General features: G+C 36.3%; 1 protein-coding gene and 1 pseudogene across 1 annotated transcript; one reads left to right on the top strand and one right to left on the bottom strand.

Moving 5' to 3' along the window:
- Positions 1–17,872: 17,872 nt before the first annotated feature.
- On the bottom strand, positions 17,873–18,961 carry LOC143615457 (18S ribosomal RNA; annotated as a pseudogene).
- Positions 18,962–20,092: 1,131 nt separating this feature from the next.
- LOC143615455 (uncharacterized) lies at positions 20,093–20,437 on the top strand. The gene has a single exon (XM_077088578.1). It carries the CDS (start codon positions 20,093–20,095, stop codon positions 20,435–20,437), a length of 345 nt encoding a protein of 114 aa, XP_076944693.1.
- Positions 20,438–27,291: the final 6,854 nt, after the last annotated feature.

The following is a 27,291-nucleotide window of genomic DNA, read 5'->3' as shown; positions in this document are numbered from 1 at the left end:
TATTTAGAAATAGTTAAGAAATTAGTATGTGTTTCGAAACATTTGATATAGTATAGGTACCAAGGGAAGAGAACACTGAAGCAGATGCCTTAGCAAATTCGGCATAAGCTCTCAAAATACCAGATGATGTCAAGATACCTATCGTGCATATCTTGACTCCAGCAACAAAGGAGAACCAAGAAGTCCTGGAGACTTTGAATCCTGAAGATAATCCAATATCCTGGTCCCATCCCATAATGCGGTATCTTCAGGATAATAAGATTCCAGAAGGAGAAAATCCCAGAGCATTCCGAATGAAGGTAACCCAGTATATTATCGTAAATAATGTGTTATATAGAAAATCACTTGCAGGTCCATACTTGAGATGCTTGGAAAATCAAGAAACACAAGAAGTTCTCAAGGATATACATGAAGGCGATTGTGGAAACCACACTGGGGACAGAGCCTTAGCATCCAAGATATTAAGGACAGGCTACTTCTGGCCAACAATGAAGAGAGATGCAATGGATTTCTCCAAGAAGTGTGATGCTTGCCAAAGACATAGCAACATATTACATCAACCAACTGAACCATTATATCCTATCATCTCCCCATGGCCATTTATGAAATGGGGAATGGATATTGTGGGAAAGCTGCCCAAGGCTCCTGGTGGAAAGGTCTTTATGTTGGCGATGACAGATTACTTCTCCAAGTGGATCGAAGCAGAGGCATTCGTTCAAGTTAAAGAAAATGATGTGATCTCATTTGGTATCCCGGCGGAGATTGTTTGTGACAATGGCTCACAGTTCATCGGTAGTAGAACAACCAACTTTTGTGAAAGTTGGGGAATCAAGATGGTAACTTCAACTCCAGTACATCCTCAAGCTAATGGTCAAGCAGAATCCAGTAACAAGATCATCATCAACAATCTGAAGAGGAAATTGGGTCCAAGAAGGAAAAATGGGCTGAGGAACTACCATTTGTTCTTTGGGCCGACAGGACCACTTCAAAAAATGCAACGGGACAGACACCTTAATCCTTGGTGTTTGGGGCCGAAGCTGTTACCCCTACCGAGATGATGATCCCTACAGCAAGAACCAACATCCAGGATACTGAGACCAACAACCAAAGTCTTGCCGAAGACCTGGATACCATTGATGAAATCAGAGATCTTGCCAGGATCATAATGGCGGCGTACCAACAGAGAATAGCCAAGTCCTACAACAAGAATATCATAATTTGAAGATTCCAAGTAGGGGACATGGTATTAAGAAAGGCATTTCAGAATACCACTAACCCAGCAGATGGAAAGCTAGCTCCGAAGTGGGAAAGTCCTTACCTAATAGATTCGGAGGCAGGAAAAGGGGCCTACAGGTTAATCACTATGGAAAGTGTTCCTATACCAAGAGCTTGGAATGCTATCCACCTCAAGGCGTATTTTTGTCAGTATACTTAACTGGTATGTTGGTATCCTCAAGATGAAGGTATGTTTCCTTATCTATTCTTACATTTTTTAACTCTATTATTTCTAAATCAAGTTTACTAACTTAAGCATCGGAGGGGTGTTAGCCAGGCTAACACCCACCCCTCATCAAGAGTTTAGTGTTTTGCAGTTATCCTAAGGATATATAATTTTGACAACAGTCAGAGGCTGATCACCTCCCACACGAGTATGATATCCCTGATATCCCCTAAGGTTTAAAGGTCTTCTCCTTTCCAACGAACGCCAGGGTCGCACGAAAACGATATATCTCAAAGGTTTTAAAGGTCTTCACCTTTCTAACGACACCTGGAGCGCATGATGATTCGGATATAGTTCGAGGCAGGCTGACCAGACCAGCTGACAATCCTTATGTTGTTGGCTATATACCGGATCCTTAAGATAAGTGGCAGACGTGTCACACATATGGTTTATAACATTTTCATGTTATCTAAGGTTTATAACACGTTCATGTTATCTAAAGTCTTGGCATAATCATGCCCATGCGTTTGGGACCTTCCCCAGTTTTATCTCAAGTTTAGACATTTCCATGTCTCTAAAGTAAAGGCCTAGTCGCTAATAAAAAGGCTTTATCGCCAGTTAATGGGCTTTGTCGCCAGAATTATCTAACTTTGTTTTGACAGATCGCTAAATCTAAGAAGGTTACTAAGTCACTTTTAACTTAGTAAAATCCCAGAAGCTTGATACTTAGAAAGATCAACGGTGGGGGACATCACATGTAAGCCCATTAGATTTATAAATGATCTCCACAAAGGTACTCTTTACACATAGTTTTATCACTCGATTTATACTTCAAAGTATAATCTTTTGGTTTGATTGTGATAATTCACGCAAGACATAAGGATATGTTATCCTAAAGTTATTTCATATCAATTCCTAATAAGTCTTTTAAATTGTGTTTTCTAAAAACATAAGAATATTTTATGTTCAGGATATATGGTCCTCAGGACATTTCAATACAAGATCTTAACAAATACCTTTTCTGAAATTATAATTCTCTAAATATTCGAGAAGCTGGCTATTAGGATACGTTATCCTCGAAGTAACTTATTTCAGAAAATTAAAACGACATTCCAACTAAAATTTACAAGTTACTAAACACAATACTTAAAGCCAAAAGATTATGTTATTACTAATCATAAGTGCAGGAAATTAGAAAGGAAACACCCGGGTTTCGTCATGAAAAGAAAGATCCCTCCACCCGAATATTGCCAGATGTTCAAAAGTTAAGATAACATGGGCTTCGTCTTGAAAAGTCAAGATCCCTCTACCCATGTATCCTAATATCCTAAGCATACTATTGTTCAAGACAGAAAAAAGTATATTGTTCAACAACCATTACAACCCAAAATCAATCCCATAAACAAACACATAAAAAATTGAGCTCAAGCCTTTTCTTTGCCACTATCATCGCCCAATTGCACCTCGCCACCGATCGCCTTTTCCGCTCCCTTGGTCACCACATCCACTGCCTCCTCCGCAACCTTCTCCGCCCCGCTCAAACCAGCTTCCTCCACCGTTTCTCCATCAAGCTCAGCCAATATCTTCTCCCAACCCGCTACATCCCAGAAGGGAGTATCCAGACCAACATCCTTCGCCTCTTTAGCCATCCTGAGCCAGGATTGAAATATGGAAACAGCAGCAGACTTTTTCGCCCCCTCCATAGCCTCGTAAACCTTTACCAAGCATTCAGCCTCTTGATGGACCAACTCCTTCTTGGCCAGTGACAGCTCCAGTTTCGCGTCTTCTAGCTCTTTGGTCTTCTTATCAAGAAACCTGGTTTTTGTGACTCCTATCTTCATCAGTTCGGAGATACGAGTGTTGGCTTCATGGAGTTCGAGGCTCATGGTGGAAAACCGGGAGGAAAGATACTCAAGACCCTACAAGGATGGAGAATCCTCAATACAAATTATCCTCAAGAAATAGGAGTTCATGACAAACTAAAAATATACCTGCTGAGTCTTATTCATGGCATCATGGAAGTCAACATCGTGCACGGAAATGGATTCAATGGTCTCTTGACTCTTCCGCTTCGTAGAGCCCTTTGCGTGGCTGCCTTCAGGTCGAGGGATAGAGCTAGGGACATGTTCCTTCTTGATAGTACTTCGGGTGGATACCATGCTGTCAATATCTTCAAGAACAAAAGCAGAAGCCGACTTGCCTACAAATACACAGGTTAGTATCTCTAATCCTTAAAAATCACATTAACATCTCGAATATTTCTTACCAGACATAACGGAACTTGAGGATGGAGATGGTTTTTGAAAGCTTGACTGGAAATGAAACGTCCTCTCTTCCTCGTCAATGAGAAAGAAAGAGGCAAGCTTATCCTCGGTTTCTCCGGTGGGAGGGGCAATCTCGAAGAACTTCAAAGCTGCAGAAAACAGAAATATCGGTCACAAAGATGTCAATGTATATCTTCAAGATAAAGTATCCTACTTTTGGAAACCCATAGATAAAAGAAGATTATCAAACTGTGGGATAGAATCTCTCCTAACAAAAAAAAATTGTCTCTTCCACTGGTCATTGTTCTGGGTGTTTTTCAGAACAAGCAGAGTTCAGCCAGATTTGGTTTTAAAAAGGTATCTTGAAGATCCATGGCTACGAAGATCGTACACGGACGCAAGCTCAGAAAGGGTAAAGTCAAGAGCATGATCAGTGATCAATCTCTCCAAAACGAACAAGGTCCTCCAAACCATCGGCATGGTTTGGGCGAAACTAAGACCCGTTCTAGAAAAGAACTCTGTGGTAATGGTAGGAAATGGGTATGAAAACCCAATTTTAAATGGCAAAAACGGAAAACAGATCCAGGTTTTTGAAGCGTGGTCAGAAGAGAGGGCGGAATCGAAAGGTCTAAAAACTGTTCGCAAAGGAAAACATCCTCGAGACCGCAGATTAGCGATATCGGCATCACCAAAAATTCATATCTAACTCGCTGGACTAGCAAGGAGATTTTGCGACACAAAATCCTCAATACTGGAAGGACGAAGCTTCGGACTCATGATTTGAGAAGAGAGAATAGAGAAAAGTTACCTGGATAATGGAAGAAGATGGATGGAAATATTATTTATCCAAGTAATTAAAAGGCCAGCCTAGGGTTTACCCAAAGAACGGATGAGTGACACATGCATCATCGATCTACCACACATGCCAAAATTTGAAATTCAAATTTCAAAAATTTTACAGCTGTAAGCCATATCTACAACTGTCAAATTTGGGGACAATTGTTAGGGCATGGATTTTCAGTATCCTCAACAAAGATTATATTCAGAACAAATCCAGGATGCGGTATCCTCTAAGGTAACTGGTATCCTAATTACATTATATAACTAACATGATATTTGCTACTTTCCATGTTTACCAGGTCAAAAACCGTTGCTTGATCACCCGAAAACTCGCACTTTCAGTTGATAGATCGTGGCATAAAAGGAAACGTGTTGATTGAGAGATTAACGGCTAATTAGATTTAGTCTAAGAGTTTCCTTAAATATAGGGCATATTGTTAGACTTTGTTCATTATAAATAGAGCTCTAAACAAATGATCAAACACACACTCTAGCACTCGAGAACTTACTAGTACTCGCATTCTTTGTAATCATGATCAAGTTTGAGCTCCACAATTGTAATCGCCTTTATTATTAATAAACCGGTGGTGATAGTTTTCACTGCCCGGGGTTTTTTGCTTGTAATCTTAAGGATAACGGGTTTTTTCCTCGCAAGAAATCCTCGTGTTCAAGCACTTTTACGTTCATTTCATACAAGCACCTAGTCCCGATTACTAATTTGGTTACGAAATCATTGTTGTTAATTTTTGACCAAAACAATTATTGTTATCACTTTTCTTTAAAGTTGATTCTACAAATTATAATGATTTACGTATACTCTAATTGATATAAAAGAAAAACGTAAAGTTAATGTATAAAGGAAAATACAATTTGAAGTTGGGCCTTGGAATTCGTCTAAACCCAACTTGTGAATTTTAGTTGTTTGAACTTATTACTTGCTTGTGTACTAAATTATTTTACATTAACTGACATTAGGCCCACAGGGAATCTTGAGGAAAGAAAAGAATACCTAATATTTTGATATAAAAAGGAATTTTTGGACAAAACAAGGGAGGCCGACATCATATTTTCGATTATTTTCTTTTGAGGGTTTTTGGATGTAGAGGATAAAACTTTGGCGTAAAGAAGTTTTCTTGGAGGTTCTGTTTGATTGGAAGCTACCGCAAGTCAAATATTTTAGAGAGCGTCTGGGTTCAACACCTACTCATCCAAACATCATTATTATTCGGTTTGAATATATTATTTTCGTCATGAATTTATTATTTGAACCTTATTTATTTGTTTTGTTCTTGAGTATGGTTGTTGGTTAAACCCCTAGACCACCTAGGTTTATGATGAACTTTTGTTGATATTAGATTTTTGTTTGGACTTAGTTTTTGTTATGGTTTATGATTAAGTAAGAGGTTTATTGTTATTCGTTCGATGCATATGTGTGCTTAGGATTGTTTGGTGAGTTTTATTGTTTCACAGTTTCCTTGGAGATTGTTTCATATGATAGGATTCTGTTAGGTCATCTGTTGTGTGTTTTTGACTAGTTTGTGGTTGATTTGCAATAAAGCCATAGGAACAATATTAATAAATCAAATAGACCTAAGTGTGCTGCTAATCTAAATAGCTGTAAGGTTATAGATTATATGATAAGTCTTGGTTGTTTAAGATTGCTAGATTTAGTTCTTCGTAAGGAGTCCGTCTAGGTTTGATTTTTTAGCCTTGTTTATCTAGTCGAGTGAATGTTTTAAACTACCTTCAATTTCCGCGCTGTAAGGTAGGATTTCGTATGGAGGTACTTGTCATAAAATAAGTTTGCGACCGTAAGGGAGTCTAATTAACTGGTATTTTTAAGAACTTAATAGAAATCCATAGGTGTCTTCTTGAGAAGGGTCATGGGTCCTGTTCGGGTTTTCTATAAGTGACTATTTTATGATCCCGGTTCCATAACATAGCATTTTCCTACTTTTTGATAATTGATACATTAGGGATTCTAGCCTAGGTGGTTGTTTGTCATCATTTGAATTAAGTCTAGGTTTAAGTCGTCTTTAAGTCTTAGTGATTATTTTAATATTAGTTTTTTTTTTTTTGTAAAACCCCCTAATAATAATAAATAAATAGTCGTGTCTGTAGTTGAGTCTAATTAGCTAGTTAACGTAATTTAAAGAGTCTCGTGGGTTCGATATCCGGACTTACTTAGCTTTACTAGAGTCGATCGGTTCACTTGCCGGTTAGTAGCTTAGTCGAGTTTTAGAGAGTCTAGAGTATTACTTAGTGTCTAGATTAGCTTAATTTAGTTAACAATTATTAGACTACTTTTAGCACATCAAGTTTTTGGCACCGTTGCCGGGGACTTTTGACGATTGCGTTCATTAGCTTTGATTAGACTTGCTTGATACATCCGTGCTATTTGTATTTTTTTCTATTATTATTATTATTATTATTATTATTATTTTAGTCGTAGGAGTCTAAGTAGATATCTATTTTATTTATTTTTTTATTTTTTTAGTCATAGGAGTTAGGTTAATGTAGTTTAGTTTAATTATTTTAAATTTGTTTTTGAGTCGTAGGAGTTTAAGTAGTTTTTAGTTTATTTTATTTTTTAGGATTATATAGTCTAGTTTAATTGCAGTAAATTAGTTTAATTTTTTCTGTAATATATAGTTTATTTCACTATTATCTGGTGCCCGTGATCCTTTTCCGTTGAAGTTTATCTTTGTTGTGATCTTCATGGAGTGCAACTATGAACTTAAATTTTGCCCGATATATGATAAGATGGGGAATGTTGTTGGTTGTAAAGACTCATCTGGTGCAATGATGAATTACATACCACATCCAGAAGAGATATTCATTGATTTCATGTGTGTCATCCATAACATTAATCCAAGTACACCGCTTTGGAATTTTATGGATGAGTTTCGGTCAGGCTTAAAGAGTCGAATTCAATTTTGTGCGCCGATGATAGAGTTTGAGGATCCCGGTTCCATAACATAGCATTTTCCTACTTTTTGATAATTGATACATTAGGGATTCTAGCCTAGGTGGTTGTTTGTCATCATTTGAATTAAGTCTAGGTTTAAGTCGTCTTTAAGTCTTAGTGATTAGTTTAATATTAGTTTTTTTTTTTGTAAAACCCCCCTAATAATAATAAATAAATAGTCGTGTCTGTAGTTGAGTCTGATTAGTTAGTTAACGTAATTTAAAGAGTCTCGTGGGTTCGATATCCTGACTTACTTAGCTTTACTAGAGTCGATCGGTTCACTTGCCGGTTAGTAGTTTAGTCGAGTTTTAGAGAGTCTAGAGTATTACTTAGTGTCTAGATTACCGTAATTTAGTTAATAATTTTTAGACTACTTTTAGCACATCATGGTTACCACATCGTTAATGTCTTGCAAGAGCCTGAAAACTAGAAGAAGCTAAAACAAGGCAGCATGGAACTCATCGTTAGTGATGGGAAGAGAGTCCAAGTTCTTGCAACTGGCACATATCGTTTTGCTTGTCCGTCTGGCCTTGTAGTTACTTTGGATAATTGTTTGTTTGCACCTGGTTTGACCAGAAACATTATTTCAGTTTCTATACTATTTAAACAAGGATTTAAGTACGTTTTTAATAGTAATGCTATTTCTGCCTACTTGAATGATATCGTTTATTTTGAGGCTAACCCTCGAAATAGTATTTATGAGGTTGATGTTCAAATAAACAGTAATGTATATAATCTTTCTAAACGTATCAGATCTGGCATCAATGATACATTTCTATGGCATTCCCAACTTGGCCACATAAGTAAGGCACGAGTTAAGAGACTCCAATCTGAAGGGATTCTTGAATCCACAGGAGCAGACTCTTTTGATAACTGCGAATCCTGTTTAGCTGGCAAACTCGCCAAATGCTCCTTCACTCACAAGAATGAACGAGCAAAGGATCTGCTGGGAATCATACATACTGATGTATGCGGTCCCTTCAGAACCATGTCTAGGAATCATGAAAGATATGCCTATGTGTATCTCATGAAACAGTAGCATGAAACCTTTGAAAAGTTCAAAGAGTTTCAAAACGAAGTGGAAAACCAACTCGGGAAAACTATTTAAAATGCTTCGATCAAATCGAGGCGGAGAGTATCTCAGCTCAGAATTCATACATCATCTGAAAGAGCGTGGAATTTTTTCACGGCTCACTCCTCCCAGCACACCCCAACACATTGGCGTGAGCGAGAAGAGAAATCGAACCTTGCTAAACATGGTCCGATCAATCATGTGTAGAACTGACTTGCCTCACTCCTTTTGGAGCTTTGCCCTTTTGACCGCCACCCACATTGTCAATCTGGCTCCAACTAAAAAGGTAAGCAAAACCCCATATGAGATATGGCATGGGCGAAAACCCAATTTATCTTTTCTTAGAGTATGGGGATGTGATGCTTATGTCACTAATGATTTTGATGATAAGCTCGATCCTCACGGCATAAAAGCTGTTTTCGTCGGATACTATAACCAAAGCGGATATTATTTCTTCCATCCTGATACAAATGTGATTTCTATTAAAAGGAAGGGCCACTTTCTCGAGAAGGAAATTCTCGATCGAGGAACTGGAGATAATATTGTCGATCTTGAAGAAATTCAAGAACTACAAACTACCGCTGAGGAAGTTGGAACGTCTGATCAACAAGTTGTTGTTGTTGATACATCGCACATGAACACAAGCGTTCGCAGAAGTAATAGGACTCGCGTACCAAACTCTAGATACCTATGGCATCTAGATGGTCCCGAGGTCCTCTTAGTAGCCGAGTCAAGTGACGAACCTACTAATTACAAATCTGCTATCTTAGATCCGGAATCTGAGAAATGGCAAGATGCCATGAACGCCGAGATGCAATCTATGCGTGACAATCAAGTCTGGAACTTGGTTGAGCTACCCCCCGATTGTCGGGCAGTAGGGAGCAAGTGGATTTTCAATAAGAAGAAAACCGATATGCATGGAAATATGCAGACTTATAAAGCACGGGTAGTCGCGAAAGGTTTTAATCAAACTCAAGGTGTTGACTATGATGAAACCTTCTCTCCCGTTGCTATGACTAAGTCAATAAGGATATTACTTGCCATAGCCGCGTACTATGACTACGAGATATGGCAAATGGATGTCAAAACTGCTTTTCTTAATGGACATCTTTCTAAAGATGTCTATATTTTTTAGCCTGAAGGTTTTGTCGATCCTAAATATCCTTACAGGGTGTGCAAACTGAATAAGTTCATTTATGGACTTAAACAGGCATCTCGCAGCTGGAATCTTCATTTTGATGAGAAAATCAAAGAGTTTGGTCTTATCAAAAATGAAGATGAGCCTTGTGTTTACAGAAAGGCTAGTGGGAGCACTATATTATTCCTCATCCTGTATGTGGATGATATACTGATCATTGGAAACAACATCCCTATGCTTAAGGAAGTTAAAAACTGGTTGGGATCTTGTTTCACAATGAAAGATCTTGGTGAAGCTGCTTATATTCTAGGAGTTAAGATCTACCATGATAGGTCTAAGCGGCTTCTAGGGCTGAGTCAAAGTACATACATAGACAAAGTAATGGCACGCTTCTCTATGGACAACTCCAAGAAAGGAGCTCTCCCCATGGCTAAAGGAACCGTGTTGAACAAATCGCAATCTTCGGAAACGGACATTGAAAGTAAGCACATGCAAGCAATTCCATATGCTTTAGCGATTGGTTCTATCATGTATGCTATGTTATGTACTAGACCTGACGTCTCATATGCACTGAGCATGACTAGTCATTTTTAGAAGAACCCTGGCATTGCCCACTGGACTGCTGTGAAGAACATTCTAAGGTACCTGAAAAGGAAGAAAGACATGTTCTTGATGTTTGGAGGAGTGGAAGAAGAGTTCACTGTAAGGTGTTACACTGATTCTAGCTTCCAGAATGACCGAGATGTTTCTCGCTCACAATCTGCTTGGCTGAATAAATTCATAGCCCACCTCGATCTGGTTCCAAGTTTTCTGAAACCGATCGACGTAATATGTGACAATACAGGGGCCATTGCTCAAGCCAAAGCGCTCAGATGTCATCACAGGGACAAGCACATTCTAAGTAAGTTCCACTATATACGGGATATATTGGAACGGGAAGACATCATAATAAGCAAAGTAGACACAGATCAAAACCTAGCTGACTCATTTACTAAACCGATGGCTCAGGACAAGCATGATCATCATAGAGATGCTATCGGTCTTAGATTAGCTAGTAGTTTGTTTTGATTTAGTATTTGGATGTATAAACATTTCAAACAGTTATACTTTAAGTTCTCTTTTGATTTAATGGTTAAATGCAAATGCTGAATAATATAACTGTGTTCGATTTTAATACGTTTAATCCATGAATATTGTATTCGAAATTATCCGTAGTCGGTCAGACTCGTGGGAACGATTCCGAATTAAGACTATTCTGACTTTGGACTCAAGGAGTTGACTTCCAAACTCACAGACCTCATTATGAATGACGTTGGATGTAACTCGCATCAAATCATCTTCATGGATCTTAGTCATAAGATGTTTTGATACTGGTATACTCATTTAGTATCCCCAGACATGAGATACATATTAGAACTTTCGTTTACTAAATGTTATTCTTTGATCAGTGTCAACTGCTGTCGCGTAACTGCCAGCTATAAAGGCATTGGTTGGGAATAATCTGAAGTTCAGTGGGAGTTGTATCTATTCAAGATGGGATTCTGTACTCTTACATGATGTGTAATAGTTAGACATCTTGGCGCCTTCGTTGATTCAAACTGGTAAAGTGTGAGGCCTCACCCAAACTAACTGTGTGTTTGATTGGACCACTTTAACTCTTGATCGAGAACTATAATGATTGAACGCCATATGAGATTGAACCTGATCCATGTCTCATTGTTCAATTGTTGTCTTATACAGAAAGGATAGATGACAACGATTACCATAAATTCGTTATCTTGCAATAGTGTATTCCAAGATTATTTTGTTTAATGAATTTAAAATGTTATAACCTGTTGGGGGCAGCTATGTGTAACTAGAGCACCGCTGACTGTCAGTATTGAGTAACTTAACCATAAACCGTCCAAGTGGGAGACTGTTGGAATTATGGACCGGTTCGGTAAGTCAATACGGCCAACCGGGTTATGACCCGTGAGAGTTACACCGTGAGGTAACGAGCCATTGACCCGCTTAAGTTAGTTAACTGGGTTAGATACTTTAACGAGATGAAATAACATGGAGTGGGCTTTTGATCAAGAAGTGGACTTGTTGGCCCATTAGGTTTATAACTAACTAAGTTGGTTAAACCTAAATATAGGTTATATAAACACATGATGTTATGAACATAACTTTAACCCTAAGCTAATAAACAAGTCCATCTTCTTTCTTCCTCCACAGACACCATAAGTTTTTCATCCTTGAGAACAATTATAAAAAGCAGTTATAACTAACATATTATGTAACATCACAATAATGAGTCGTGGAAACAACCCGACCATTACAAAAATTCAGGATAATAATAGGTACACATACTCAAATTAATTGGCCTGACATTCTGACCTTGCACATGTGATAGCCTCATGACACGTCAACTAAGTGACACTGATTTTATTACGTGTAAAAAATGTGTGTCATAAAAACTATCATCTTTTATAAAATTTGAAGCAAGGATAACACCTTTTTGTGTGTCATCTTTTAATGCCATAACAAAAAAAATACGGAACACACGTTTAAGTATGTGTGTCGTCTCTTGGTGTTACTTTATAATTTCTAATGGGGTGTTTGACCTAACTTTTATTTATTAACTTATGTTTATATTTTAAAGTAGCTTATAGCTTATTTTCTATTATTTGATAAGCTCTTTTAAGTGTTTGTATTAGCTTATATTCTACAAGTTGATAAGCTCTTTTTAAGTGTTTGTGCTAACTTTTTTAATTTAGCATTTGTTAGTAAAATGACCAAAAGGGACATGGTTACATATTATCACATAACTTATATTTTATATGTATATACCTTTTTTATGAGTTATACCATCATTTTTGGATAAATTTATATTAAGGATGACGTAAAACTTCTACAAAAATACATTAATATTCAATAAACATTCATCTTGGTTTCGTTAGATCTCCTGCAATCATATCTCTAACTGCACTCATGTATAAATCATTTATTCTACGTTGTGTGCTTGTGTCTTCATATATTTCATTAATGTCACTAGATCCTCGACTATCAAAACCATTATTTGGAGAGTAAGATTCTTGTTACGCCTTATTAAATTCTTCATCACATGTATCTTTTCTTCTAATATAATTATGAATTACCACAGATGCTAGCACGATCTTCACTTGTGTCTCATAGGTGTAATTGACATGCATATGTTGTAACATCTCCCATCTAGCCTTACATTCTCCAAAACTTCATTCAATGATATTTCTCAACAATGAATGATGGTAGTTAAATATCTCTTTAGGTCCTCTAGGAGCATGACTAACATCCGTTTTTCCACGACGAAAGTCTGGTATATGATAACGAATGTTAGTTCCTTTATATGAAGCAAGATAACCTTTAGTATTTGCCTCTTATTAATTATCCACCGTTTACCTCTTATTAATTATGCCTCTCATCATTCTTTAATTTGTTACTCTAATTGTTAATCCACCGTCATACCTTACACCACAAATAACCTAAAAACCCATCTTCCAATAAACTTCTTCAAATTTCGAGCCGATTCCTTCACACAGGGGCGTTTTCTTCCATCGAATCAACCTTGCACAAAACCTATTTCTTCACAAACATACATCAATTCCTTCACGCACAGCCGTTACGGGGATTTCTGCACAAACGCAGACCTAGTTATTTGCTTGATTATGAATTCAAAGAACGCGCAGGTATAATTTTGTGTTTATTGTAATAATGTGAGTTTATATTTCAATATATGTTGTAATTTGTTGCGAATTTGGAGTTTTGTGTTTGAATAAGCTGTATGAAGGTCTAACCTGTGTAGAACGTACACAATATGATTTCTTATTTCAACGATTTTTGTTATAGTTTTCGAATACTAGATGTTAACTTTGTTGTTTGAAGCTTGAAGTTAAGAATTACTGCAGTTTTTTTCCTTTTTAGGTTTTGAATTTTGAAGCGTTAATTGAGGAATGAATACTCTTACTAGCTTGCTGGAATTTTGTGTGAATTTGGTTAAATTAGGGTTTAGTTTCACAGAGTGGGCAATACATTCAAATTTATCGTATGTTTGGGCCTGTGGTTAGGTTATTTGTAATTTAGTATAAGAAAACTACTTTATGGTGCTATTTGGTAAAGACTTCCACTTGTACAAAACACATAAGTTGATTTGTTTTCTGTGTCTTTTTTGGTTTGTTATTGTGAATTTTGGGGAGAATTCATAAGTATGTTGACAATTTTATGAAATTCGGGTGGCAATTGGAATTATGGTTCAGTTTGAAGGGACGGGGAAGATGAACAGCGAGTGAAATTGTGTAAAGTATTTGCAACTTTTCTTATTCTTAATGTCAGTTATGATTATTTGTTTATGTTTTTTGGGTATGTGCTTTTGAGGGTCAATTTTTAATACTTTTAGTTTAGTTAGTTTCAACCTCTAGTTTTAGAAAATCTAAGATCACGTATTGCAAATGATAGCGTCATATTACCGGTACCAAAACATCTTTGAATTATAGATTTTGGAAAAATGGACAAAAGTTGAAGTGGTGATGATTGATATATGTTATAAACATGACGCATATGCTTTGGTTTACTGCCGCAAGCTGCGCCATCTTTATCTGAGTTAGAGCAATCACCACCGAAGGAAGTATTAAAATCTATGCAACTTTTTGTAAGTGTAATTGTAAAGCCATAATTGCTAAAACATCATGACAAAGAAGTTAAGCCTCTTGTTGCTGCAGCCTGCATATACATGTGAAATAATCAGAGTAACTGCTCCAGAAGCACCATATGATGATGACGTGCTAAAGGTATAATTTATTATTACTTTTACTTCATCTAACGACTGTTTTTGCACACTTCAAGATATCTTTCATTTGATTGTAAGCATGTTCGAGACAAGTTACTATATTGGAAATGTATCTAAATATAGATTGCGTATTATGGTATTGGAACTTGAAATGATTTAATCAATGAAATGCTCACAACATTTTTTCTTTTGTTGCGGGGTTTGTTTTTATTACTTGATGTATAATTTTGATGATCAAACTGGAAATTCAAACAAGTAGCTTAAAATTGGTATCCAATTTTTTTAATGTGTGCAGTGGTGCGCATTCTGATTTGGTTATCACATCAATGAAGACAATCATGGTGGTTAAAGATAAGGCTAGAGCGTGGGTTCGACAATTTTCAAAATTTGATAAAGTTGAGATAAAAGCTTTGGAAAAAATATTGGAGCAGAAACAAAGGTTTGTTTGTTGTCAAGATAACAGGCGGCCACGGGTCATAACGCACTCTTCGCACAACAAATCCACTTTGAAGTTGACTTATTCGCTCGGCCAATCGTCGGAATGTGTACGAGATACCATAAGGGCCCAATATCTCAATAGCACCTTTGTCTAAAGCTTCAAATGAAACTTCATATCCGAAATGCAGGAACGATCTGACTAACATGATTTTCTTTGATAAATGCACACTTAAAATGGTTAATTTGAATTTTCTTTAGTTGGATTGCAGGTTAGAGTTACGAAGTATCTTTTTCTTTAGAAGATGTTTAAGGTTCGGTCCTTTATTAAGTGACAAGTAACAACCGCATGTTAGGCTTTGTGGGCCACATGGAGCAATGATATTATACAAGAGGGGAGCTAAAAGAGATCAACAAGAAAGGGCAAAAAGTGAGTTTTATAGTTTGTTGATCATAATAAATTTATAACTTTCTATTTAATAACTTTAAGTATGTCTATGTGTGTAGGTAATGTATGACTTGAAAGATAAAATCTAGCAAGTTGTGTTCCTAGGATTTCAAGGGTGTCCACACAATCATTCCATACAGGTCAAGTTTACTGAATGCACTAGTATTTGTTTGCCAGTTTTGCCTTTTTTATGTTACCCCATATAGGTCAGACCTGTGACATGAAAATTTTAAACTTGTTGTATGATGCTAGTAGAACACATATGGTTATTGTGAGCCCATAAAACGGTGTGCATAAAAGCAAATGAAGTCTAAATCACACATGTCTAATTGATACAGCAGAATAAGAAATGTGGGTGTGATTGTGGGTTTTATTTTTTCCATATTAAAGAGAAATCTAGATAAAACACAAAAAAGTTTTAAAGAAAATGTTTTATAAAGAAAAATGATTTAAACAGCGTAGAACATATTTCATGTTTGTAGATTTTGCGGATTTAGTTTGGAGAACGGTATGTTATTGTATATGGTGGAACTGATAAGCATTTGATCTTAGTAGATTTAAGAAACATAGTATGTCTACTTAATGGATTTGCAGAACATATTTGCCCATATTTTTTACATTCTTGGAGGGCAGCTTATAAATTTTCTTTCGAATGCAGGGTATCAATCAATGGGTTAAAAATACTGTTTCAGGTGTCATATCTGGTGCCTGGTGACATTTGCAATGGTATATTCTAAATCTTGCATGTATTTAAAAAGAACCTTTGATATTTTTAAATATCCAAAATTTAGATCTTTCATTATTAATTATTATTATTATTATTATTATTATTATTATTATTATTATTTGTTGACTCTTGCATCAACATCCATGGGATATTTGATGGATGATTTTGTCAATGTTGTAGAGTTATTTGATGCTACGGTCAAGTTGGCTGTTAAAATTAAGGTTGCTTCTATAAGTTAGAGATACTCTTATCTTACCACTTGATAACTAATTTTGACTTTAGGTCAGTTGACTAGTTTTCCACTTTAAAGATTGAAGAGCTCTTTAAATTGATTGCATCACCAGAAATGAATATAATTAGGCTTTGAGTGTAAATAAGCTTAAAAACAAATCTTGTAGGCTTGACCTCGAAAGTCCATAAAATAGACTTATGTATTCTAGAAAGCTCTTATTGTACTGTATGTGAAATGAGTGTTACTTTGATTTTAGAGGTCAAACATGTTAAGTTTCAACTTTCAACCCAAACATTTTGAGAAACTCTAACAATAGTCTAAATATCATCATGTGGGATTGAAGCTTAAATGTTAAATCAAGTAGTTAGGCTTTTAATTATTTCTAGTTCTAATTATTTTCACTGATCCAAAATTTTCTAGGTTAGGAGGACAGATGAATACACAGATGCTAATATGGATGAAAATCGTGAAGAATAGTCGACTTTTATGGCAAACTTCATTTTTCGGTGAAATTTTGTATCTATGTTAAAATGTTTGTAATTTGTATTTTATAAAATATTGTATAAAATGGTTCTTTTTTGCTAAATATGTTTGTTATTTGTATTATGAGACGTTAACTGTCATTTAATGTGAAAACAGTAATCTTATACACAAATATTTTTTTAAACACATAAAACATGACACGTAAATACATGTAAAAAATGTATGTCATGAATTCAAACATCTCATAACTCTATCAACAAACATCTTTCATGTCTTAAAAGTTTAATGTTATCAATACTTTCAAGGTTAATGTACACCAAATTCAATGTTTTCTAATTAAAAACCAAAATTAATGATCCCAGTGGTTCAACATCTTTTTTTTTGTCTACATACCAAAACTAGAAAAATTCTTTTGCAACCGTGCAAATTAATTCTATGATATTTCAAAGGTTCTATGAAATTGGGTGCAAATAAAACGTTTGTCATATCTTATTCAATATTTAACATTAAAATCATTTTGATGCCCTAAATCTCTCAAGTGTATTAGGGTGGACTGTACGAGTTTAGGAAGTATATCCGAGTGTTGCGGGACCTATGAGAACACCGGCGCCCACCCCGGTCGCATATGCTTTCTTTTAATCTCGTTAGAGAATAACTTCCCACACCACTGACAGTTTAAACTTCATATAAAACTACTAGTATGCTTTCTTTTCTTTTTTCTTTTTCACTAGAAAACTAGGCAAATTTCTATGCCAAAAAAAGGCCCGTAGGAAGGTTTTCTAATTTTGGACTTTTGTTACTAGTTACCATTTTTCTACAAGTTGAGCTTACCATTTCCCTACTAACTGTAGGCACACATACACAAATATGCAACATGCAGTCACACGCATTCAAACATATACGTACGCACAATACACTCACATGGGGAAATTTGATTTCCATCGGAAACTGGTAGCAAATTTGCGACAAGTTTCCAAGGAAATTGAGTTCTTCTTACAAAACATTAAAATTTTCGTAGGAAAATGATCATAACTTTTTTTCGAAGAAACTGATTTCAATCAAAAGTTAAATCTTTCTTAGGAACCTGGTCGCAAACTTGCAACACAACTCATAAAAATATTTATTTTTGGAAAATTTTTAAATGGTTAAGGATTCGTTGCATGTCAAGCCCTGGTAAGGTCCTTCGCTTTGCATCGAATTGAACCACATGCTCTACCGCTTGTGCAGGTCCCCATCAATTCCTTTGGGTTTCATTCTTGCTAACGTACTCCCCATGCGGGATACTAAACGTGTTAGCTACAACACTGCACGGGTCGATACGCACAACACCTAGTATCCATCGTTTACGGCTAGGACTATTGGGGTATCTTATCCCATTCGCTCCCCTAGCTTTCATCTCTCAATGTCAGTGTCAGCCCAACATAGTGCTTTCACCGTTGGTGTTCTTTCCGATCTCTCTGCATTTCACCGCTCTACCGGAAATTCCCTCTACCCCTACCATACTCTAGCTTGGTAGTTTTCACCGCCTGTCCAGAGTTGAGCTCTGGGATTTGACGGCGGAAATAAAAATCCACCTACAGATGCTTTACGCCTAATCATTCCGGATAACGATTGCATCCTCTGTATTACTGCGATTGCTGGCACATAATTAGCCGATGCTTATTCCCCCAGATATCGTCATTGCTTCTTCCTTTGTCCCCAGGAAAAAAGAAGCTCATGATTTGTTGGCCTTTTCTTCTTCCTTCTTCCCTGGGAAAAAAAAAGCTCAAGATTTGTTGGCCTTTTCCCTCTACGCGGCATTTCTCCTTTAGGCTTTTGCCCATTGTGGAAAATTCTCCACTGCTGCCTCCTATAGGAGTCTCAGTTGTGTCTCAATTCCAACGTGGCTGATCATCCTCTCTGACCAAAGACTGATCATCATCTTGGTAAGATATTACCTCACCAACTAGATAATCAGACGCGAGCCTTTCCTTGGACGGATTCCTGCTTTTGCTCCTCAGCCTACAGGGTATAGCAGTTGTTTCTAGCTAACGGTCCCAAATTTCTAACAACACAACTTGTAGGAAAACGGTCGCAAATCGAAAACCATTTTTCAAGGAAAATAAAATAAATTATTGGAAAATTAAAATGTCATCGTGTAGAGCCCATTTCGATGTTTTTAAGTCTTTTGTACTTGTTAGTTTATTTTTCTTTTATAATTTGTTAGCTTTCATTTATTTTATCAAATGTATGTTTGGGCCCAAGGCCATATGTAGTCAAAGCCCAATGGGTCGAAAATAATTAAAGGTTGCATGGCATACCTTCCACTATAAATAGTGGAGGTATGTCCATGCACAAACCAACTCTTTGAAAAACTCTCTCTCTCTCTCTAACCTTATCCATCCAACTACTATAACATTTCCTTATTTAGCAAATAACTCAAACACAAACAAGATCCAAGATCATGGTTAGTTGTAGGTGATTTTCACTAACCTACAACCTAGATTGATCCAAGAACATGCTATGAGATCCGGTATAGGGACCTACAATTGGTATCAGAGCTTTCGCTCTACTAGTTGAGGTTCTTGGGTCACAACCTTGGATTTTGGTCTTGTTTTGGAGTTTGAAAAGTGTGTTTAAGTGTCCTACCAGTTATTCAGGGTGTTTAAGACTTTTAAACTCAGTAAAAAGGGTGTTTTTGTGAATATTTCATGCAAAAGAGCGTGTTTCACGATTTTGTTTCTCAGATACCAAATCGCAATCGCATTTGAAACACAAAATCGCATTCGCATTTGTGTGTCAATCGCAATCGCATTTTATTGCACAATCACATCGCATTTGAAATCCGAATTGCATCTGGATCCAAATCGCATTTGGAACCCAATTGCATTCACGCACCTTATCCCAATTTCATTCGCACACCCTATCCCAATTGCATTCGCGTACCTTACCCCAATCGCATTACTGTTTATTTGCGATTACAATTCACAGCACTTCGAATTTTTAGATATTTTTGCTGATTTCAAAACTATTTTGGATTGGTGTTTTACTAATCAGTTTATAAAGATGTCTTACGATCCATAATTGTTAAAGAGCTTCTTGACACTTGAAAATGAAGCCAGAACCGCCAACAAACCACCTAGACTCTTCAACTTTGAAAGCAACTTTGATGATTGGAAATGGAGGTTCAAGAACTTTATAAGAACAAATGACTTTGCGATGACAAGGTCTATAGAAAATGGACCTCATAGAATAGTAACAATGACTCTTGATGGACTAGTCGATGATCCTCCTGAAAGTCTCACTGAAGTTGATACACAAAAAATGCTTAAAGATGAAAAGGCATATGGCTATCTCATTATGTGCTTATCCACGGAAATCACTCAGACCTTGAGAGAATGCACTACTGCAAAGGCACTTTGGGATGCTTTTGTGGAGAAATTTAAAGGGAACTTGGATATTAGAGAAAGCCGAAAGGAAATGTTAAACAGGGAATTCAATATGTTCAATCATGTCCAAGGGGAAACACTTTCATCACTCCTTAACAGATTTGAAGCATTGAACACTAAAATGAGAAATGCTGGTATTTTGTTGGGAGTTGTCTGAAATCAATAAGAAGTTGTTAACCTCATTGCGTTACACATGGAACATCAATGTAACTACCATCAAGAGAACTACAAATCTGAACACAACTCTCATGCAGTTAGTGTAACATCTAGGAAAAACCCATACTTATTTTGGGCCAAATATGTCAACTTTAAAAGTTGCAGGATTAAAAATATTCACAAGATAAGTCATGGGAAAAATGAAATGAGAAAAATTAAGCTTTCTTATGCTAAGGAAGTAAGAAAATCCATCCCACATGGAAAGATGAAAGAAAGAGGAAGCATTCCACATAGGTATAAATAAGAAAGAGAACTTTCATCCCACATGGAAACAAGAATAGAAATGGAAGCTCTTTATAAGGAAGAGAGTTTCCATAGATATGTTCTTGTATGGCTAACCACTCTCCATAGTCCTAGCGGAGGATGCGAAGTACCCGACGCGCACGCGTACGGACACGGACTCGGACTCGGTTAATGGGCGTAATGTGGCGTTTTGATGGCGCACTTTGCACTTCGCACGCTCTCATCGCTGCCAGCCACATATCTTCACGCGACGCGAAGTTTTAGGATATGGTTTCTTCGCGCGACGCGAAATAGCTCTTCTGCATGCATGACATGTGGCAGCACGAGGTGACACGTGTCAAGACGTCTGATGACTCAGCCACTTTATGCAAACATCTTCTTCGCGCGACGCGAAGTTGCAGAATTTCAGCTATAAATAGAGGGGTGTTCGGCACATTCCAACTCACACCAACCACTTCACTTTTCACACGCTTTACATCGTTTTGCGAGCCGCATCTCGTAGTACGTGCCAAGCTCGAAGCTCTGACAGTCTAAGCTCTAGTACGAGGTATAAAGTAGAAGTGCCGCTTGTTTAGTCATAGGCATTTAACTCCACAGAGCCGTGAGAGGTAGGGGTTCTGATTAAGTTACTATTTTATTGTTATTTAATAGCTTAGACCATAGTCGGGGGTATAGCCCGAACCTTGATCACTGTTAAACATAATATAGCTTTTCATAAGCAAAAGTTATAGTCAAGTTATTGTTTCTTTATGATTAAGAAACGTAATCACCTACATGTAAAGGGTATAGTTAAAATAATATTTCTTTGTGATTAAGAAATATTCATTCACAACGGTTATAGTTAAGGTAATGTTTCTTCTTGAAAAAGAAACCTGCTATAGATGTTTCTTCCTGAAAGAAGAGACGTGGCATAAAAATGATAAACAAACAAAAGGACTAAAGGCATAAATGTTTTATACAAATAAATGATTTGCCAATGTTAAAGCTATACAAAACAGACTACGAGTCTAAAGCTAGATCGTTGATCTAGATATTTATACAAATGTTAATCTCGTACTATAGGTCTGAGATAATAGTTAATCAATCAATCATAAAGCTGAAAACAAAAACAGGAATCAGTAACATAAACTAATTTACAGACAGGGGTCAGTAGCAGAAACTGATCAATAAACAGGGATCAGTGTCAGAAACTGATTACAATCATAAAATGTGAATACGCCCTAAACTTTTACAACTCTTATAGAGTCTGAACTGTTTGCATGGGATTTACGAATCCTTAAAACTTTGTGTTACAATAATAAGAAACGGGCATGCTCGGATTAAGAGTATACATGTGGTTGGATCCATACATACATGGTGACTCGGAGTTCCCTGAGGCCATGCATATCATCAAACATGCCTCTGGAAGTCTACGGGACTGTTCAGAGAAATGATATTGTGGATATGATTAATTGTACATGTACTTAGGGTAATTTTATACCATTTGAGTTGGGTGCCAAATGAGTGTTGTCACAAAGGTATTGTTGTTGTTTACACAATGGTATTGAATTGAGTCAGCGTCATTCACCGGTTGTGTGCTGACGTATTTTCCCCCACATTTCAGGGAATTTTAAAGAATATAACTGACAAACGAGACATACTAAAAGATTGGAGACATAGTCATTAGAGGTGATCTGATGGCTCAGATATTTTACTCAGAATTTTATATAAAGATTTATGTTTTCAAAAGACATGTATTTAAATCATCAAACGGGTATTCAAATTTTGAGGTTTCAATATAATAATATTTTATTAACAAGGCTTCCGCTCATATTTTGTCAAACGTGATTTATGATATTAAATGGGTATTTGAACCCATTTTTTATTAAAAGAATATTATTTTAAAGACTTCCGCTAAAAACAAACCCGCAACTCTGATAATTTTCAAAACAGATACCAACTAACGGTTGTTACACCCAGGCCCTAAGTCGGGGTGTGACAGGTTGGTATCAGAGCCATCGATCTTAGAGAATTAGGTATTAAGTATACCTAGGATTCGATAAGAAATAAGGATATATTGAAAGCATTGATATTTAATTGAGAATATCAACTGATATTATCACTGAATGATACAGATAGGATTTAATCCTATTATACAGATATTGGTTCAAACACAATAGGTACTTGATTAAAAGTATCTAAAATGCAATCACTGAATAATAAACTGTTACGGATAAGATAGGAACACAATCCTATTCCCAATCTAACATCATACAGATGTCTGATCGTAAATCTAGTCAAGGATCATTTCGACCTCCGTCAGGAAAAAGAAAAGGGTGTATAGGGACAGCCTTACTCCCGATCCCTGTACCCAGTAGTGAAGACTCACATCAGACAACCATGGAGGAAGATTCAGATTCCTTCAATTCTAATATCCCATTAGCTCAGATCATTCTGAATCAGCATATGCATGGAACTGGATTAAGTAGATCCAAGCAACCAACAATGCCGAAAGGAAAAGAAGTAATGACTGATCAGGAATAAAATCCTCAGGGGCAGGAATATTTCAATTATCCAATAAATCAAGATCCTTACTTTGCTCATACTCGAGATGAACATCGGAGAACAGATTATAATTCCTCCGAAGGAATGTACAACATCATAGATGATTCAACATGTTATGGAGTCGATGTTACAAAAATAGACGAAGCAATGCTCAACGATATAGAGATGGAAGAAGAAAAGGAAAAAGAAAATGGAAAAGAAAAGGAAACAAATGAGAATACCAAAAAGGATAGCAAGATCAAGAACTTGATTGTTCGCTGGAAGAAATAGATAATAAGAACCGTAGTTATAAACTAATGTAGCTATAATAATATTGTGCACTGTTGTAAACTACAATGTGATAAATAAAATATATGTTGTGAATTCCCCGAATATTGAACTTATCTTTAAAATTTTATTGTAGTATGTCAAGAGAAGAAAGTACACACTCTCAAAACAATCCTTCCAAGAAAATTGGAAGTAAAGAGAATGCTAATAGTGAGAACAAGGAACTTCCCACTCAATATAAAGAAGAATTCCAAAAGATGATCAAGGAAGCTATGACTCCAGTTCTTGAGGCAATCAAGGACATTTCTACGAGTCAAAGCCAACAAAATCTGATAAGAAAAGTCAAAGTAAATCTGTACATTCAAGAAAGGAAGAAGCTTATGATAGCTCTGCATCTGACAAAATTTAAGGGACAAACCTCGAAAGAAGTTAAAAATTCAAAAAGGATGCAACTTTAAGAGTTTCCAAGATTATAATCCTAAGGAATTTTATGCAAACTGGGGTGCTATAGCCGCTTTAAGATGGCTAGAGGAGCAAGAAGCAATTGTTTTCATTAGTAAGTGTACAAGTGAAGAAGCTATCCAATATTCTTCTCAAATGTTCAAGGGTGAAGCCCTTGAATGGTGGAATAACTTGATTCAGAACAAGGGTCGAGAGACAATGTGCAGTTTAAGTTGGGAAGCATTCAACGACCATATTATAAAGAAATTCTGTCCACTCCACGAGATGGATCAGATTCAGACCCAGCTATGGAATCACAAAGTTGTTGGAACAAATCTCAGGGAATAAAATACTAAATTCCTTGAATACTACTGATTGGTTCCACATTTAGTTACTCCGGAATATAATAAGATAACTCGTTATATATATGGGTTACCAAGAGAAATAAGAGACTTGGTAAGATCCAATATGCCACAAACAATTGATTCGGCCATGGAAGTAGTCGGATATTTGATCAATAATATGATAAGAAACCAAGAGGAAGAAAAGAAAGAAGAAAAAGAAATCAAGAAACCGAAAGATTTCGAGAAGATAGCAAAAGAAGGAAATACTTCAAAATCCACTTGTAAAACTTGTGGAAGAAAACATTCTGGGAAATGTCAACTAAAAGGCACAGATAAATGTGCATACTGCAATAGAGAAGGACACACAATATAAGAATGCAGAAAGAAGCTAGGAGTATGTTTTATACGTGGAGAAACGGGCCACTTCAAAACAAATTGCTCGAAAAGAAAAGTTAATCAAGACTGACACTAATGTCAGAAGAAAACCAGAAAAACCTGACAAACGATCAAGTCAAAGATCATATCAAAAGATTGTCAGATAGAATAGTTAATTTCTGTACATTTATTTGTAACTCGTTTGAAATGAGAAATTTTTTAAACCGAGAAAGGGTTTTTAATTCCCTAAGTTATAAAAGAAATATTAGCATACAGATTTTGTTAATACACAAGAATTCTCATATTCAGTATCTCTAAAAGAAAAGACAATCGAGTATCTGAATTTAAAAGCTGACATTCAAAACCGATAACATGCTGATTTGGTTTATCATCTGACAGATTCATCCAGTTGGATGGACTATCTCTATTAGGCCAAAGCGTGCCATACTAAAGGTCGTTTGTAAATAAAAAGTATATTATTATAAAACGACTATATACTCTACTAATAGGTCAGACCTAAGAGTCTGTTGCACTGAATCAGACTTAAAGTCTGCTGATCAGACCACGAGTCTGCTGAACTAAAACAGACTTAAAGTCTGCTGATTAATCAAGAAACACTATCTAGATACTTATGCAAGCCTATTACAAATATAGGTTAATAGCATACTGAGGGAAAGGATTCTGAACATCACTGATGAAGGATAAATTAAATGTCGAGAGATATTAAAATATACAAAGACAACATATCATTGAAAAAAATCTCTGCTCGATCACAAGGTATTCAAGAAATACTATTAATGGAATATCAACAGGGATTGATCAAAAAGTCAAAGGAAAAGAGCTTGAGAATGTTTACAAAATATGATTGATAGCATGTCAAATATGACGGTACTGTCAGAATACAAGATTTGGATCAAGAGATGAAATTGATTTTACAGATCGAATCCAAGAAGCAATAGAGCTAACATTGGTAAATATTTGGAATACATAAGGTAAGGTAAACAATTAAACACAATTGGCCACTGTGTTTAGCAATTTATAATTACTTATGATATTTGAACTATTGACTGATTACATAAAATAAGATGTAAAGTTAGCATAGATCTGAAAATTTTCATCATTCTGCATTGACAGTTAAATTCGAGAATCAAATTTGATAACATCTTATCAAGAATTAACTAAGTAAGAACATCCAAACCTAAGAAAAACGAATCTTGAGGATGAGATTCATTCCAAGGTGGGGAGCATGTAACATCTAGGAAAAACCCATATTTATTTTGGGCCAAATATGTCAACTTTAAAAGTTGAAGGATTAAAAATATTCTCAAGATAAGTCATGGGAAAAATGAATTGAGAAAAATTAAGAATTCTTATGCTAAGGACGTAAAAAAATCCATCCCACATGGAAAGACGAAAGAAAGTGGAAGCATTCCACATGGGTATAAATAAAAAAAGGGAACTTTCAACCCACATGGAAACAAGAAAAGAAATGGAAGCTCTTTATAAGGAAGAGAGTTTCCATAGATATGTTCTTGTATGGCTAACCACTCTCAATAGTCCTAGCGGTGGGTGCGAAGCACCCGACGCGCACGCGCACGCGCACGAACACGGCCTTGGACTCGGACTTGGACTCGGGCAATGGGCGTAATGTGGCGTTTTGATGGCGCACTTTGCACGCTCGCAGAGCCGCATAAGGGCCGCTTTAGTATTTTTGGATAGTGCAAGGACTGAAAATGAAAATATGAAATACCTTCCTTCGCGCGACGCAACCAATCATGCTGTGGCAGCACAATGTGACACGTGTCAAGACGTCTGATGACTCAGCCACTTTATGGCAGTTCGCGTGACGCGAACATCTTATTTGCCCGGCGCGAAGTTGCAGAATTTCAGCTATAAATAGAGGGGTGTTCGGCACATTCCAACTCACACCAAACACTTCACTTTTCACACGTTTTACATCGTTTTGCGTGCCCTATCTCGTAGTACGTGCCAAGCTCCGAAGCTCTGACAGTCTAAGCTCTAGTACGAGATATAGAGTAGAAGTGGCGCTCGATTAGTCATAGGCATTTAACTCCACATACCCGTGAGAGGTAGGGGTTCTGATTAAGTTATTATTTTATTGTTATTATAATAGTTTAGACCATAGTCGGTATAGCCCGAACCTTAATCACTGTTAAACATAATATAGCTTTTCATAAGAAAAAGTTATAGTCAAATTATTGTTTCTTTATAATTAAGAAACGTAATCACCTACATGTAAAGGGTATAGTTAAAATAATATTTCTTTGTGATTAAGAAATATTCATTCACAACGGTTATAGTTAAGGTAATGTTTCTTCCTGAAAGAAGAGACGTGGCATAAAAATGATAAACAAACAAAAGGACTAAAGGCACAAATGTTTTATACAAACAAATGATTTGCCAATGTTAAAGCTATACAAAACAGACTACGAGTCTAAAGCTAGATCGTTGATCTAGATATTTATACAAATGTTAATCTCGTACTATAGGTCTGAGATAATAGTTAATCAATCAATCATAAAGCTGAAAACAAAAACAGGAATCAGTAACATAAACTAAT

The sequence above is a fragment of the Bidens hawaiensis genome, unplaced genomic scaffold (genome assembly GCF_021521415.1).
Source record: "Bidens hawaiensis isolate Kalapana, Puna unplaced genomic scaffold, B.hawaiensis_p1.1 tig00042984_1, whole genome shotgun sequence".
Lineage (NCBI taxonomy): Eukaryota > Viridiplantae > Streptophyta > Magnoliopsida > Asterales > Asteraceae > Bidens > Bidens hawaiensis.
Note: the sequence above shows the minus strand (reverse complement) of the source record. Positions and strands in the feature narration are given on the sequence as shown.

Bases quoted from the DNA above. Each gene is read 5' to 3' on its own strand.
- LOC143615455 (XM_077088578.1), top strand. From the start codon at position 20,093: ATGACTCTTGATGGACTAGTCGATGATCCTCCTGAAAGTCTCACTGAA.